Source organism: Apis mellifera, linkage group LG5 (genome assembly GCF_003254395.2).
Source record: "Apis mellifera strain DH4 linkage group LG5, Amel_HAv3.1, whole genome shotgun sequence".
NCBI lineage: Eukaryota > Metazoa > Arthropoda > Insecta > Hymenoptera > Apidae > Apis > Apis mellifera.
Window position 1 is genome coordinate 10300305 of NC_037642.1, and position 18147 is coordinate 10318451.

The following is an 18147-nucleotide window of genomic DNA, read 5'->3' on the forward strand; positions in this document are numbered from 1 at the left end:
CTTTCGCGTTATAATATACACTTGTATGAAATGAAGTGAACAACAGAGATCATCTCCAGAAAGAAAATAAACTTTTTAATATTCATAGATTCAACAAAGGGAATCTCGAATTAATCCAATCTATCATTCAATTTTTCGTTGTCCATTTTCACGTTTTAAAAACTCGTACCTTCTCACGCGTAATTGAAGAAACGAATAATCGATATAAAAAGAAGGAATTAGTTCTGATGAAATGAATTAATGAAGATTCTTCGAATCAAAAAAGAAAACATTACACACAGAAACAGAAAGTTACTTCAATTTCTCAAAAATCCATCATGTCGTATATAACACAAGCAGATAGACAAATATTTTGATGATTTGAATGATCTTAAATAATTGTAAATAACAAATTTAATTCCTTTCCAAAATTTTCTAAAAATCAATCATCCTTTAACCACCCATATAAATATTCAGAGTGCGAATTTCTAACCGTTTCCAATTTCCAAAAAACCGATCATATCGCATAAACGCGACGGACAAATATTCGAATAGAAATAAAATAAAATCAAAATAATTCCGAATTCGATCAATCTCGTTCCGAAAGCAACACCATCCTTGATTCGCTCTTCTAAAAAAAAAAATAAAAACTGATATATCCTCCCCTCGCTCTCCCCGAGAAATTCGATCGAGCAACCCGTTTCGGAACCCCTCCCCCCCTGATTCGTTCGCGCAGGATGGTGGCGGTGGCGCCTTCGCCCCCTGCGCTTCGGGGGTGGTGGCGGGTGCATGGTGGTCGGCAGTGACGTCACCGGAGCCCGTACGATGACGTAAAGGCCGGGCAACGTTACGTTACGCAAGCGTGGAGAGAGGTGGACCGATCACCCACTGCCCTACTTTTCCATCCCCTTTTGCTCGTCCCCCTCTCTCCCTTTCTCTCTCTCGCCGAGTATTTTTTTCCCGAGGACTACGTTGCGTCAATCCGTAGGCTCGGCCGAATCGAACCCCTGTTGCCTTGTTTTTCTTCCTTTTTTTCTTTCCTTCGTCGAATTTTTTCCAAAAGCCTCCCACGCTTGGGAAAATTCGAAATTTTGAGATCAAGGGGATGAAAAGTTTGGGGGAAAGTTTTGGACGTTGAGTGGAGTGGTTGAGTTGGATGTTCAGAGATTTAAAGTTTCTGGAGAGCATTGGTTGAGGGGAGAGGGGGTGGTTTGCGAAATTATCGAAGCTTCTTTGGTGTGTTTATTGTAGGATTATTATTACCAAGTGTCGAGGATATTTGGAAGTTGTTTATCAAGGGTTATCGAGTGTGAAATATTCCGATATAACGGTCTATATATTTATTTCAATACGAATGTTATGTCTCGTCCCTTCGATATTACTTTTTCAAGCGCAAAAATTTATCATCCAATGAATATCTTCGAATTCGCAACACGCAAGATTATCAGAATCACAATAGAAATCAGCAGAACAAATGCGCGTTAATTCTCGAAATATCGGTTGCACAGGCGTCGCCCCTATTCACCCTGGAACGAGAAGGAACGAAGAGGGGGAGATAAAGGGCACAAAGGCGACAAGGCTAACCTTCGTCAAAAGCGCCCCTTTAATTAAAATTAAAAATCGAGGAAGCGAGCCTCGTTTCCGCCATACACCAATTCATTACCATCCAATATATGTATATATATATATATATATATACTTTTGCACGTTTGACCTTTTCCAATCCCGTGTTTAAAAAAAAAAGAAAAAAAATAGTAGGAGGAGGGAGAAAATTGAAAAGGCGCGAAAAGGCGCGCGAGTGTCCGTCGATGACTACGTTGCGGCAATTATCCCGTGGAGGCGCCCCCCTCCCTCCCTTCGTCTCAGAAACTTGCCGAGATAAACGGCGACTTTGCAGAAAAGCAGCGTCCCGCTCTAATTGCGGTCGAACGATCCCAGTAATTGAATTTAATTGCTCCACGAAAGAGGAGAGCTACCTGATCGCGCCACCCCTTTGTACTCGCCGTTTTACTATTAACCCTCGTCGAAACATCCGGAATGCAATTAACTGAATTGTGAACCGGTTCGTCTCTCCGCTTGTTCCTCCTGTTGTTTTGTACCCGTTTTAAAGGGGAAAAAATTGTGCACGGCCGGGGAGGAAATTGCTGTCATTCTTCGCGGACAATTTTATTCGACTATTTCTGTTTTTTTTAGAAATATGTATAAATGTGTGTATTTTTTACGAGCTCGTTATGAAATTGAACCGAAATTGTTGTTTCGTGGAATAGATTAACCAAAATTGGAAGAATTATTGGAGTTTTTTATTATTACTAGTTGAGAAAAAAATTTAGAAAAAAGTAATAATAATAACAATGTTGCGCGAGTTGAAAATATGAAAATTTCCGTACGTAATTTAATTCGACGTTCGTGAAATAATAAACATGAACATTTTTGCGTAACGATGTTTTTTAATCTCAATTCTTTTAAATAGTTTTAATAAAACGAACGAATTAAATTTATATACGTAACGTTATTTTTATCGCTTCTCAAATATTTTAACAAAACATTAAACATAGAGAGAGAGAGGAAAATATTTTTCGAAATCTTCTCTCCATCCAATTATATTTATACAGCAATACTGTGAATAGGATTTATTTCGAGACGATAATTTAGCGACGGGTTGAAAATCGAAGACCGACTTGACGAAGTTAATCATTGCAAACGAAGTAGTGGGAGGAAAGGCCGATACGATGTTCGACGTTTACACGAGGCTTTACAATCTCACGGGGATCACAATGACGTCGCTTCTCCATTTATTATCAATTTTCCGAGGGATTTGGCCGCGCCATTTGAATGCGCCACTATGCATCCCCCTGCCTTAATTACCGCCGTTTCTCCTTTCCAGCCGGATTAGCTTTGCCGCCATTCTACTTACCACTATCGTCTATAACGCGAGGAGATCGTAAAATATTCATTCCCTGTTTTCTCCACTCCCTTTCCGAAACTAAAACACTTCGCGAGACGTCTCTGATGTCTTGACGTGACGATTAATTGGAAAATTTTAAATTGCGCGTGGCGATCCTCGATGAAACTAGCTTCTCGTGAAATAATTTTAAAAAGGAAAAGAGAGCGGTTGTTAAAAAATTTCTACTTTTTGATGGAAATGATTTTTATTATTATTTGATAATTCGCCTTTTGCGAGACGACCGATTAAAATTTATATTTCATATTTTACGAGGGAGAGAAAAAATTTTCATTATTGCACATTCACGTTTCAAAAACTGTTGTTTTATGCTGGAAATTTAATTTGCGTTTGGTTAAAAACAGGTAATTTAAATAGAAATAATTGATAAATCAAAATCATAATTAAATATTTCATCTCTTATCGTAAGAAATTTAAACTTTAATAGCTCCTATAAAAGAAAATTGAGAGAAAAAAGTAGTAGTAGTAGTGATAAAGCAAAAAATTGGAAAAAAGTAAAATGAAAAAATAGAAACAAACGTTAAATAGAATAGAGAATCGATTCAATCCACTTACAATCCTTTGTTTTCACGTAAAGATTGCTCTGGAAAATTGGCGAAACAAAGGATTGCGTTACAGATTAAACGATCAATGCGCGGTCCTGAATTAATTATTGGCCGGCGGCCATTCCATTCGAAACGTGATGCTTCGTATTTATATGGGTTTATGCGAGTCCGGTTGGATAAACCATCGAGCAACGAGATTGTTGCTCGCCAATGCTTTTGACTTCCTGCCAAACTTGAAACTCTTTCCCAAACGATACGAATTTTCCATTCCTCGAACGTTTATCTTGTATTTTGCAGAAAAGAAAGGAAAATGGAAAGAAATTCCTTTCTCGATTGAGAAATTTTTGAAAAAATATTAAATCTCGAATAGAAAGAAAATCGGAATCGTTCTCTGTCTTTTAACGAATTTTAGAACAGTGTTGTTCAATCTGTCATTTTACGAACGTTGCAACGTCGAAGATGAAAATAAGACAATAAAATTAATGGAACAAATATTTATTCTATAAACCTTTCTAAGCCTGTGGCTTTGAAAAGTATTGAAAGCAAACTTGGGATAAGAAAATTAGCAGAAAGTAAAAGTTTGAAATTTTAGACTTGTACGGTTACTTACGAGTTGAGAACAAAGGTATGGTTCCACAGCAAGGCTAACGAAATGGAAATACCTAAAAACTTTAGGCCCTACTTATATTACTCACGAATAATGCTGAGAGCAAAGTTAAGAGTGAAGAAACTGGAGAAGTAGAGCTTTTTAGGCTTTTCAACAATTTTCTACAAACAAATATTGAGAACAAAGTTACGAGCAGCGAAAGTAGCAGATAGCTTTAGGGCTTGGAGCTATTGCATCGCCCGATGTTGCCCGAAGTTACCCGACATTGCTCGATCTTGCTCGATCTTAGTCGATAGTGCTCGATATTAGCCGAAACTGCCCGAATCAAAAACTTTCGCGTCGTTTTCCTCTTACGAGCAATTGTTAGCAACAATTATTACTAAAAATATACAAATAGGCACAAATAAGTCGTCCGGTATTTATTAAATCATAACATTTAATGATGTTCTCGATTTTTCCCTTGTTCCAGTCCACTCCCCACTGGATTTTCGTTTCGTTTCCCTCGTTCGAGGAGGAGAAGTACGATAAACTTTCGTCTCGAAGCTGGAAATAAGCTCGACTCGATTTTTCGACAAGGCTACTTTTCGTCCAAGTAAATAAAGTTCGCCAACTGTAAACTCAGACCGTTGACCGTAGTTTTCCCGAAAGTTTGTTCGCGGGAACGGGTGCCAGGGTCGATGTGGATTATCAAGTGGAACGAACCAACGAGAGTTTATTATCCTTTGTTCTTTTGCATCGTTTACGATCATCGTTCAGCCTGCCTCGTTATAACTTCGATACGATCGCGCTACTGGCAGCATTTCAAAACAGAGGTCTATGTTACCGATGAAACCCTATTTTTTTCAAATCCAATTCTGTTTTCACGTACAGACACATACGAAACGAAATTGGATTCAAAAATTATTTCTTTTATTTCGAGATATAAGCATTCGCGTTTCGTTGTATCAGAAAAAGAGGACATAGATTCGTAAGATGTCGTGAAAATAATTTTTAAAGAAAAATTCATGAAAATCATAGAATTTTTTGAGAAAATATCCTCGAGCATTTCTTCTAGAAATCATATCTATAAAATTCAGTCATATTATGACGAAGTGTCATTAACAATTACTTTAGACAAAAATTAACAAATACAAATATACTTGAAATTTGATTTTAATTTATATTTATCTTCATTTTACGTTTTTCTTTCATTCGACAAACTTTGCAACAAATCAATTTACACACTTTTGAATAATACACAGAGAAAAATAACTGTTCGAAGCTTTCGATCAAAAAGTTCAAATCGTTGGAAAAATATGGAATCCCGCGTTTCGTTTTCGTTCATCACAAGGCGAGAGTATTAAACGAGAACGAGAGCTGTTCGATCCATCGCTTAAGCTTAAGCTGTCAGCTTTGGGTCGCGCGTACGCGCGGCGTGATATAAATATCGTGCTTTACGTGGGAAATAACGCGCAGTTTTTCCCACAGCTGCTCGAATGGTGTTGTAACAGGAAGAAATCGTGCGGAATTTCGCTCGTTCCAATCCCGTCTCGCAGAAGTTCACCTGGGTACGGAATTTCTCGAGTATAAAGCGCGATAAGAGGAATAGTGTTCGAAGAAAACGGTAAAATTTGAAAGCCAGTGCCACGTATTTATTTTAATGAGAGAAGCCTGGATTTTTTTTTTTTTATGAGAAAGAGGTTGCGATTATTATAGTTTGGAATTATTTTGAGAAATTGAGAATAAAGAAGGGAAAGATATATTATCGATAATAAATTTTTGAAAATTTCGATAATCCTTGATTTTATTTAAAATTTGATTTTTTTTTGTTTTTTTGTTTACAAATTATTTTGGACAACAATTATTTGGAAATGGAGAAGAAAGAAAAGCGGATTCTTGAGTCGTTTTTATTGAATTTTGTTTAAAATAGAGGAGGATAAAAATATATTTTCAAAATTAGAATTATCGATTTGCATCAATCGTGTTATTCTTACTTATTTTTTTAATGCGAGGAGAAGAATATATATTCCGTAAGTATATTTAGATCGCCTATAATAATTTAAAAAAAAAAAAAAAAAGGATCTTTTAAAATATTCGAGAATAAAAATTCGATTCGATTCAAAAGAAATAAAAATAAATTGCTACTCATTTTCGAATATCACTGATTCGCGACAATTTTTCATGAGACTTTTTGATCTCTACGACAGCATCGTTTAAAGCGAAATTTTCGCCGCTTTCGAGCAGGCATCCAACGATTCCGATTGTTTCGTCGAAATTACGAGGAACGACACGTCAAGTTGTCCGATTGCTCGTCAACCGACGAAAATGGTCTGGCATTTGACAAATGAACGGGAAGAAATTGTCAGAGAGCGACAGAGAGGGGTAAATAGAAATCAAATGGTTGCAGGAAAAAAAGCAAGTAGGAAAAAGAAGACATTCAGCTTGGAAATATTATCATTTGAAATACAATAATTTAATGTACGATCTTCTCTTTCTCTTCTTCTCTTTGATTTTTAAAAATAATTTGATATTATTTCAAACGTTATTACTAACAACATTCAATATAATTTATCAAATTTTGTTATTTTACTAAGAAATATGATAGTTGCAAATTTATAGAATAATAATTCGTAATTAAATTAAGATTCATTGATAAGATGATAACGTTGCCATGATTCAAATATTACGTGGAACGACAGTAACGCCATTATTTTTCCCATAACAATTTCCATATATTTCATGAGAAATATTATTTTATTATTTTATTAAACAAATACATCAACTTTCTTTCGTCACAATATATATAACAAATTGCAATCGCTCGTAGGAAAAATGAATAAAATTAACAATTACCAAAGAAAAATAGTGAAAGAAAAATTTCAACTCGCAACAGATCGTTTCTATTGAACAAATCGATTAAAATATTCAACGTTGGATGGTATCGAACCGAAATGTTCCTCGAGGATGAAGAAGAGAGAGCGATTTGCACAAGGTATGTACACAGCGAGAGGAGCAAAGATGGAAAACTTTTTACCCGCGAGAAGGCAAACTGAGCTATATAAAATAAAGGAGAGAAAAGAGAGGGGGAAAAGGTCGAAGCGAAAGGAGAAATTAAATGGAGGGAAGGAAGATTAAAAGGAATTTGAATGAAGAACTTACGCAAGTTGTTATAAACGGAGGAAAAAAAAAGAGGTGGTTATATTGTTAAATTGGAAAGGTTTGACGCAGTTTGTAGGAACGTACGATAGAGGTAAATAGTAAGATAAAAATAAAAAAGGAACGTGAATCGAGAGGGAGAGGGAAATGAATCTGGTAGGTGAGCCTCACGACCGGAAGAACGCGATCCTACGCGCACGATAAATAAAATAGAAAGTCAAAGGAACATCGTTGATGCGAGAGACGATGCACGCGCGAAAGTTTAAACATTGTTCAAACCACGAACGAAGGGAATTGAAATATACACACACAGAGAGAGAGAGGAGTAGTTGAAAGGAATTTAAAATATTTCCACTTTACGAGAAAAACGTTTACATCTCCTCTCTCTTGGAAAGTCTTGAAATATTCATCCCGGGAGAAAAATATTTCGAGAAAGGGAAAAAAAAAATTGGATAATCATTGATAGCTACGTTTGGAGAGTAAGTGCATACAAACTTTAAAAAAGCAAAGAAAACCAGCTTTAACCAATCTCCTCCTCCTCCTTTTCCCTTCCATGCATACATCTATCGGTAAATACGTTTCGAATTCGAGGAAAGAACGAAATCGCGAAAAAAAAAGAAGAAAAAATAATAAATCAGCGACATCCCCGATCGAGTTGAAAGAAAGAAGTAAAAAAGAAAAAAAATAAAGCTATCGACAGACGTAATAAGAAGAAGAAATAAAAAGAGAGGGGAAAAAAAAAAGAAGCACGGTTACCTCGAGCGCGACGAGGAGAAGCAGGATCAACACGGAGGAACAGAAAGAGAGAGAGAAAGAGTGAGAGAGAATAGAAGCGTCTCCTCTTCCTCTTCTCGTTTCATCCTTCGTTCCCAACTTCGTTCGCAACGCTCGATCTCGTTTCGTTTCTCATCCACGTACACACATCCTCGTCCCACGTTTGGAAGCTGCGCGGAGTGAACGGAGGAGGAGGAGGAGGAGGACAGAGAGGAGCGAAGCGAGAGAAAGGGGGACAATCCCGGGGGTGGATGCAGCGGCGCGTGCGCCGTCCGGGGGTGGAAAAGCTGAGAACGCCCGGGACGCTGGCTCGCGAGAAAACGAGGGAAGCAAAATACGTGGAAGAAGCGTAGACGCTACGCAGGGCGAGAAGATGCCGGTTTGAAGGGTGGAGGAGGAGGAGGCAGAAAAGGGAAGAGGAGAGGAGAGGAGAGTGGCGAGATAAAAGGAGGATATGAAAAGGGTGGAAGAAGAGAGGGAGAAGAACGAGGGGTAGAACAGAACGGGGTGGAGGGGAGAGAGAGAGGGAGAGAGAGAGGGAAGCAGGAACAGGGAGTCGGATAGAGCGTGCGCAGCGAGGAGGGAAAGGAGAGGAGGCCTGGAAAAGCCGGGAGTGTTCGTTCGAGTAAGCCCTCTCGGGCCACGTCCTCTCTCCTCGACTCCGCGTCTCGGTCGACACGTTTTCCTTTTCTCTTCTCCTCCGAAAAGAGAAGAAGGAAGAAGAAAAAGAGGAAGAGGAAGAAAAAGAAGAGGAGGAGGAAGAAGAAGGTAGCACCTCCGGTCGTGGTTGTTTCTCTCCCCGAGTGCGGTGCGGTGGTCGTCTTTGTGGTGCGGTACGAGGTGATCGCTGCTCTCGCTCTCCCGTGTTCGACGCGTATCCATCCATCGACTCGTGCTCCTCCACACTTGCACCGCCTTCCTTCGAGGCCGAGTCCACGAATCCAGGTCTCGTGGAAGCGGAGCAGCAGACACACCGACCGACCGGAGCGCCGTCAAACGGGTGGTGGAGACGGGAGAAGGAGAGACGTATCATAGAGGGAGCGGCGGCGGGAGGGGGTAGGCGGAGGGAGGCAGGAAGGTGGTCCAGCACTCCGCAGCGTCCACGAGGAAGACGAGCGTCCAGGGGTGGTGACCTGCACCCCCAGAATCCCAACCCCGGTGTAAATCCTTCGCTCCAACGAGCTTGCAACTGCTCGTCCGCGAGATATTACGCGCTGCGCGGGATCGAGCTCGAATTGTTCGTTGCTCGAGACACATACACTTTCCTCTTCTCTTCTCTTCTCTTCTCTTCTCTTCTTGGAAAATCGTTTCGATCGAACTCGAGCGAAAATCGAGGAGGAAAGTCTTACGGGAGAACTAAAGGAAGGAAGGAAGGAAGGAGGAAAGGGAGAGAAATTTACCCGGTCGGTGTTCACCTGTCGATGCGCCTCCGTGGCAATCGGAACGATCGATCCTCCCGAACACGGACGCGCACTTCCGGGGATCGTCGTTCCGCCGTGGTTTAATTAGAGAAGCGTGCGCGACCTAGCGAGCGAGCGAGCAGCCGGCTGGCGTGCGTGCGGCTCCTCTCTTTCGATCTGGACCACCCGATCCTGTCGGTGATCCCGTGACCTTGTGACACCGCGACAAGACGAGCGTAACCCAAGCCGCCTCTCTCCGTGTGCCGTGTGGGAAGGAGGGATGCGGAAGATGAGGTTGAAGCGTTGAGCCCAACGCACACCCTCCGCGAGACTCGTCCGGGTTCCGTGCGCGACCGTGTTCTTCTCTAACCACCCCGTCTAATAGTGTCTCGTTCGAACTGTCTAAAATATATTCCAAATATATTCGTCGAGAGTCGAAGAATTAATAAAGACAGGATCGTCATCGTTTCTGCCAAAGATTAAAATCGAATTAAAGTGAGAAAGAAAAAGTGGGGATTTGTTTCGCGAGAAACGACGAGTTCAAAAAGTGTCAACTGCAACGATCTCGATAGAATTTTGACGAGGGGAAGAAGAAGATAGACGAAGAGAGAGAGAAAGGTTGGTGTTGGAAAAGGGTTTGCTTCGAAGGATTTTCAAAAGGATAAAGTTGGTAAACAAGAGGAGGAGAAGGAGAGGAGTGGAATAGGAGTGGAGAGACTGACCCAGCCTCGAAGGATCGAAGTCGTGGCGAAAGCATGAGCGAGGGCACGCCAAAGTCCCAGGGCAAAACCATGCCCGATGGCTCGCCAGCCCGAATGGAAGCCGGTACGATTGCAACCACTTTCTCTAAATTATATCTAGTTTCCCCTTGCTTCCCTTTTCCCTTTTCCCGCAAAAATTGCACTCATTTGTGGAGAATCGTTGCGTGGAAGTTGGTCCAAGTCTATCGAACAGTCTCGTAATGTTGTAACATTTTCTAACGTAAGTATAGGTGACTCAGGAAATTTGATTTAAGATTTGAAGAGTAAAGTAAGGGATAGAGATCATGTACGTGCCTTTCAACGTGGTATTTCTGCTTCACGCGTATCTCCTTCGTGACCTACTCTGGCTTTAATCAGGCCTAGTATTAATTCTAGGAAGTTTGGACACGTTCGAACTGATTTAAACAATTTTTCGATGTATATTCTTTAACTGTATCAAGGATTCGAGCAAGTTTGGACACGTTTGAAGCGGTTTAAACAGTTTTTCAATATATATTCTTTGACTGTATCAGCGTAGTATCGAGAATTCGAGCAAGTTTGAACACGTTTGAACCGGTTTGAACCGGTTTGAACAGTTTTTCAATGTATATTCTTTGACTGTATCAGCGTAATATCAAGGATTCGAGCAAGTTTGAACACGTTTGAACCGGTTTGAACAATCTATTTTCCAATCTATCCTTTTTAGACTCTCTGAGAGATTCTCTGCGCGATAGATCGTTTAAAATTACGTGTCCCATTAAAATATTGATTTCGAATTTCAACTATCTTTCTTTTTTCACATTCTCGCGATCTAAAATTTCTTCTCTTCCTCTTTTTATCCTCTGGTTTCCACAAAGATCGAGAAATATTCTCGAAATACAATACGTTCTCGATTCGAATTTCCTTCTTTCGCCTCTCTTTAAAAGTCTCTCGATCCTCCGGTTAATTCTGTATCCAGAACGACGAGGGAAAAATTATAATTTAATCCTCTTATCGTATCCCATTAATAATCCAACGATTAATTTACCATCTCAGTGATGGAATATTTCACGAACGGTTTCTCATTCAAAAGAAATAACTTTAACTTGGTTACCTTTAATATATTTAAAGACTTGGTTATAATTAACAGATCTTTTCGAGTCAAGATAATTTTTCACGAAGATGAAGATGTATTTAAAGATGCTCCGTGTATGGCAAACTTTGGACGAACAATTTATAATAAGAGTAGAAGTTGGATGTGAAAAATAGCTTCGCTCGTAAGGAGACGTTGGCATCATTACGAGTACTATTTTAAAATGTAAGATTACTGTGCTGGATTAATTACTTCTTTTCATAAATCTAGGGCCAAATTTATAGGCTCGATAATTGCAAACTTTCACGTAATGAAACTTCTCCGTATCGATATCCATAAAATTTCAAAATCTAAAAATAATCGTTATTTATTTTCTTTTTTTTTTTCACTCACAATCACGAGTGTACATTACGATACAAGAGTGTTCCATTTTCCGCATTAAATATTTATCCTCGCCTCTAAGTGCACCATTCTTCCAAAGCGTCAAAGTGTGTGCACGCCCCATTCAGGCCACCATTCATAAACACCAAAAGCACTGTAATATATGTAAGAACCCCTGTTCCCCTTAACCATGACACGAAATACTTACGCTAAACGTTCCACTTCACCGTCGAACGATAACCTTAAAAGCATGCTGACGTGCGAGGAAAAAAATTTTCGCTCGCCTTTAAATAACCAATTTTTCATTTTCGACGAGAGAGAGCGAAAAATTTTCCTTCGCTCGTGATGAATAAGAATCGTCACACTTTAAACAAAAAAAAAAAAAAAGAAGAAATCGAGAAAAAGCTTCTATCCATGAATAATTCGATCGAGCACTGGAAGACAAAGATATTTGGCCGTGAAGAAGGAAGCTGCAGAATCGCGTGTCCGGGGAAGAGTTTCCTGGATTAGGATGAATCTGGGACAGCGATTTAATTTTCACAGAGGTCCGTCCCCGCACGATATTTTCTTGCAATTCTTGTTTGCAATTCGACGACACGTCCAATCGAATTATTCGCGAAAAATTTTCGAATTTCCATCCGATACTCCGAGCGCGCAAATACAGGGTGGAAGGGAGGGGTGAAAGTTGGAAAGAAATTGGTGTAATTCCATTGGAACTGGGGCAACGATTTCGATTGAGGAAGCTGCGGGACTACAATGCAACTTCATTTGTACGAGAGACTTTTGGATGGGCAAACACGTAACCAGCCTGTTTCTCCACGATAAAACTTGTTCACGTAATTCCTCCCCTCTCTTAACCGATGATCTTTCCGTTCAATCAATTAGGGCAGGTAAAAGGATTTTCCACGGATACGTCTTCTTTGTACATCAATTGATACAAACTCGATTTTTTTTTTTTAAATTGATCTCTTCTTAAATTGAAACTTCTTTTTCATCAACGTTCATCCAAATCCTTCTAATTCTTCTCTAAAGAAAAAAAGAAAACCTCAAAATGTTTGAGTATTCACTTAACAAATACTCTAAAATTTCCAATTTTAAGAAATGTTCGAGCATCTCTCTTAATTAATTCAGATATAATAAATGATCGATTGATTTATGAAACAATCTTAATTTTCTTCGATCGCGAATCTAGAAATTTCGAAAGATCAATCGTAGACGTCTCTCTTTCCAGATCAGATCGTGTCCCCAATCATCGCAGAACATTGGAAAAATCGAATGTTCCTCCTTTTCCGTGCCCGGAAAACGTTCTTGCTCCATTTCGCCTCGCCCTCAAAGCTTAGCCTCGAAGCGAGCTTGTTACGATACGTCTGAATGTAGGAAGAGTTTTCGCCGGGTAGGGGTGCAAAGTGACATTGTAACGGTGAATTTAACGGTGGTACTCGACCGGGTTCAAAGGAAAGGTCCACGCTGGGTGGGAAAAAGAGACGCGTCTCTGATGGCGTGGAAAAGGTTGAAAAGAGAGAGATTTTCTCTCTTCGAGGAGAAAATCGGAAAGCTGTGCATGATATTAAGAATATTATGGCAAGGAAAAATTTAATATCAATTTAAATTACAAATTACGAAAAATTGGAAGATATGTTTTCTCGAAACATTTTTCCATTGTTCTCGATCTCTGCTCAAAGATCTTCTTTTCATAAAGTTTCGTCTTAACGATCTTTCGAGAAAGTCGAGGCATTGGAAGTTCGAACGGTAACCTAGAAAGTGAAGTTTTTTCGAACTTTCGATGATGCCAAATGATTCTTTCCTCTCAACACCATTGCCCTAATTTTAATATCCATCCAAGATTGTCAAATCTTTTTCTTTCTTCTTCAATTAGATTCGATTTTAGACGAGGGATCCATGAAATGAATCCACCGTTGAACATTTCGAACGCTTCAAATTTTCATTATTTAATGAAAAAACTTTATTTTTCATTGTTCAAGAATTTATCAAATTTCAATCACGGAAATATATCCTCTCTTGAAATATTGTACGAAGGAAAAACAGATTATTTCGAGTGTTTATAAAATATTTTTAAAAAAATTAAAATATAACGGAGAAACATTGGCACGTGATTTTTATGGAATATTCGAATAAATAAAATATAAAAAAATACGTCGCCACGAAAGCGTGCGATGCGGTTACATAAAACATTTATGAAATATCATGCTAATTTTGTTGAATTTGAAGAAAGATCGGAAAAGCTGGCTTCGAAACTTCGAAAATGCATAAGTAAGGAGTAGGAGGAGGAACTTCCTGTATGTGTTGAAAGATATTTCGGGTCAGTTGTTCCGTCGGCAAGTCTGCATCTCCCAAGCTTGCATTACCATATTACGTGTACGGAAATCGAGATGCAATCGTATAATAAAATACTCGCAGGAAAGGTATCCGGTTGTTTGCGCGAATGCGGCTACGTGGATGGCAACGCAATGATTACGTTTAAAACGCGTTATGTCATCACGCTGCGAATTATATAATTCTCTCCTGCCTCTTCGCCTTGTCTTCCGTTTTAATATCCTTATCGAGATGATAAGAAACTTGTTTATTATAGAAAAGGAGAAGATAAAGAGATATGTAGAAAATTCAAGATTATGGAAAAGATTAATTTGTCTATAGATCTCTGAAGAAGTTTGAAAAATATGGATGCGAATAATAGAAGAAAGAAAATTTTTTACAGTAACAACGCCATCTGTTTAAAATCGTTAAATGTGGGAATGGATATGTAGAAAATTGTTCAAGATTATGGAAAAGATTAATTTGTCTATAGATCTCTGAAGAAGTTTCCTTGAAAAATATGAATGAGAATAATAGAAGAAAGAAAATTTTTTAGAATAACAACGCCATCTGTTTAGAACGGTTAAATGTGGGAATGGATATGTAGAAAATTGTTCAAGATTATGGAAAAGATTAATTTGTTTATAGATCTCTGAAGAAGTTTGAAAAATATGGAATAATAGAAGAAAGAAAATTTTTTAAATTTGTAACAACGCCATCTGTTTAAAATCGTTAAATGTGGGAATGGATATGTAGAAAATTGTTCAAGATTATGGAAAAAATTGATTTGTCTATAGATCTCTGAAGAAGTTTGAAAAATATGGAATAATAGAAGAAAGAAAAATTTTTAGAGTGTAACAACGCCATCTGTTTAAAATCGTTAAATGTGGGAATGGATATGTAGAAAATTGTTCAAGATTATGGAAAAGATTAATTTGTCTATAGATCTTTGAAGAAGTTTGAAAAATATGGATGCGAATAATAGAAGAAAGAAAATTTTTAGAATGTAACAACGCCATCTGTTTAGAACGGTTAAATGTGGAAATGGATATATAGAAAATTGTTCAAGATTATGGAAAAGATTGATTTGTTTATAAATCTCTGAAGAAGTTTGAAAAATATGGAATAATAGAAGAAAGAAAATTTTTTAGAATAACAACGCCATCTGTTTAGAACGGTTAAATGTGGAAATAGATATACAGAAAATTGTTCAAGATTATGGAAAAGATTAATTTGTCGTGTAGATCTCTGAAGAAGTTTCCTAAGAAAAATTTTTAGAGTGTAACAACGCCATCTGTTTAAAATCGTTAAATGTGGGAATGGATATGTAAAAAATTGTTCAAGATTATGGAAAAGATTAATTTGTCTATAGATCTCTGAAAAAGTTTGAAAAATATAGAATAATAAATTTAAGAAAAATTTTTAGAGTATAACAACGCCATCTGTTTAGAACGGTTAAATGTGGGAATGGATATATAGAAAATTGTTCAAGATTATGGAAAAGATTAATTTGTCGTGTAGATCTCTGAAGAAGTTTCCTAAAAAAAATTTTTACAGTGTAACAACGCCATCTGTTTAAAATCGTTAAATGTGGGAATAGAGAGGAGAGGTTAGAAAGAGTGTGAATTTCCAAGCAGGTTAGTTAAGAGAATTGTATTTTCAGTGTGAATCTCTTTCAGTTGTTGAATCATGTAATATGGCCGCCACGTATCTTTATTATGGTATGCGGAATGCTATAGTAGTTGGCATACAATAACCGCGGACAATGTATGCAGATTATCTGCACATGCGTTGTGCGCTCACATTTCATGGAACACCGACATTCACAGAGATCTGCGGACATTGAGAAACCTTGTGTCCGACATCCGTGGAGCTTGCATATCTTTTAAGATCGTAATGCAGAGTTGAGGAGAGAGGCTAACAGAAACAAGAGCTCGACTTCATTTTTGATCATCTCAAAACTCATTGTTAGCCAGCTACTCATTCCCGCGCAATCTTTTATCCTTGCGAAAATATCTTGCTATCTCTAGAAAGAAAAACAACTCTTGAATTACTTAGAAAAAAAAAATTGAGGAAGAAAATTTAGAGAAAATTTTGTTGGAGTTTTTTTTTTCTAAAAAATAACTAATTTAAATTTCCTTAGAAAGAAGATAACAATAGAATATTATCTAACGGTATTTTTCCAAGATTTTATCGTTTCTAACCGTTTCGGACTATTTCGAACTGGTTTTAACTGGTTCCAATCGGTTCGAACTGGTTTCTAACAAGTTCGCGAAAGAATAAAAAATTATAATATAAGATATTATAATTTATATTATATATAAGAATATAAAAATTAGAAAATATGTCGGACAGAAGTCGGACAAAGAGTGATGAAGAAAATAGATCGTTTCAAAAATTTCCAACCTCGACGATGCACACCGCGCCGGAAACCGATGTAACGATTCGCGATGACGCGAGCGAAACTGGGAGAAAACAGCCTCTAGTTTTCACGATTCCACGTTTCGCGAGGAACGTCCATTAATTTAACGAGGCATCGTCTCCCCAGGCGAATTTCTCCGATCGTATATATTTCATGCGAAAAAATTATGGCCTGGCGTGTAAGTGACGGCTCTTCCGCTTTTACGAGAAACGAATTTGCTGACGGATCGATTTGATTGATATGAGCTGATCCTATTTCGCTCGATCATTTGTTTTGGACAATTTTCCAGAGAAAATTATGAAATGATTTGTTATTAATTAAACGTTATATAATTAAACGTTATGAGGATTGAATAATTGGAGGAGAGAAGGTTTAAGTGAAAATGGTCTGTGTACGATCAGACAACAGTTTGATGTTCTCTCATAATCTTCTAATTGGAAAGAATCTTTGTTCAACTTGTTTCTTTCTATCGTTATTCTTTAAATAATCGAAAGGAAAGAAAATTTGGAAATTTTTCAATGAGAAACGTTTCTAAGAAAGATTAAGATCCAGTTTCACAGATCTATATCGATACGTGATATTTTTTTTTTAATCAAATGTCACTATTTTCCATCCAGTTTCACAAAACTGTTTCAAATATCGACACTTTTTCCATTATCTTCGTTCGAAAACTTGTCAAAGGTGAAAAAAAAAAAAAAATTCCTATTTTCGCAACAACGTTTCACCTTTATTCGGCATAGCTTGTACCACGAGCGAACGAATGAAACATTAAAAAGCCACATTTCCAGGGAATCGTTTTCACTAATAAACCGGGACGTTTAATGAAATATTCCATTTCTCGGCAAATGGAAACCGATGCGAAATTGAATGTGGAGACGAGATGGAATAATAAGAGAGAAAAGAGAGGAGGTTGTATCGTTTCCTGGAACGTGGACGAAAGTTGAAATCGGTAAGAACGAGGATGGCGAGAAACTTGTCTGGATGGAATTTAAATAATCGACAATTAAGAGATTGAATTTCAACTTCTCGATGATTTTCTATCATTCTATGATTCTATCATTCTATGATGATAATGATGATGATGATGATGATGATGATGATGATGATGACAGAAATAACTTCGAAGATGGTATCATTGAGTCGCAAACAATCGAGTTGATTTCGTCGATCTGATTCTGGTAACGATAATGTTTAAGTGAACAATTTATACAATTTTTCGAATCTTATTTCAACAAATGGTAGAATGATGGAAATGATGGAGGATAAAAATTACTCTGTTCGTGCAGAGATTGATAGAAAGAGAATCAGTGCACGAGAAAAAGAAAGAGGAAGCGTAATATGATGTATCGCTCGTCGTGATACACTACCACTACTGGGACTCACTCGTGGGAGCCGTGATGCTGGAAAATTTACAAGATACATCTGCCAAGAAGACAAAGAGAATAAAAACACACGGTTCAAAAACAGGAAGAATTTGGGTCAAGAAAAATCGTGAAAAATTCGCTCGTATGTGTGTGTGTCACGTGGAGATAACGTACGGTTCAAACGAACAAAATGAAAAGAAGAATAATAATAATAACAATAGAAACGAAATTCCAAGCTTTCGTAAGGAATGACGTAAAAGAAAAATATCGCGAAGAGAATGGAAAGAAAAGGAATTCCGTATGAGCTCGTCGTTCTTTCGAATAAAAATTTCCAATAAAAAAACCGCCGTAAAAATACAACGATATAATAAAAAAAAAGAAAAGAAGAGAAGAGAAAGAGAGGAAAAGAAGGATCAGCTTACGAGATAGTCCTTTTCCTCCATCGCGAGAAAC

General features: G+C 37.9%; 1 protein-coding gene across 6 annotated transcripts in view; it reads left to right on the plus strand.

Moving 5' to 3' along the window:
• LOC411113 (solute carrier family 12 member 4) overlaps positions 1-18147 on the plus strand; it is a 139877-nt gene that overhangs the window by 95965 nt on the left and 25765 nt on the right. Inside the window, exon 1 of one of the 6 annotated variants that reach the window (XM_006567785.3) lies at positions 9108-10227. The exons of the other annotated variants lie outside the window; for them this stretch is intronic. Within the exon in view, the coding sequence (XP_006567848.1) occupies positions 10158-10227 (70 nt within the window). The 5' untranslated portion in view covers positions 9108-10157. Of the gene's footprint in view, positions 1-9107; positions 10228-18147 lie in introns of those variants that run through there. 6 annotated transcript variants of the gene reach the window in all.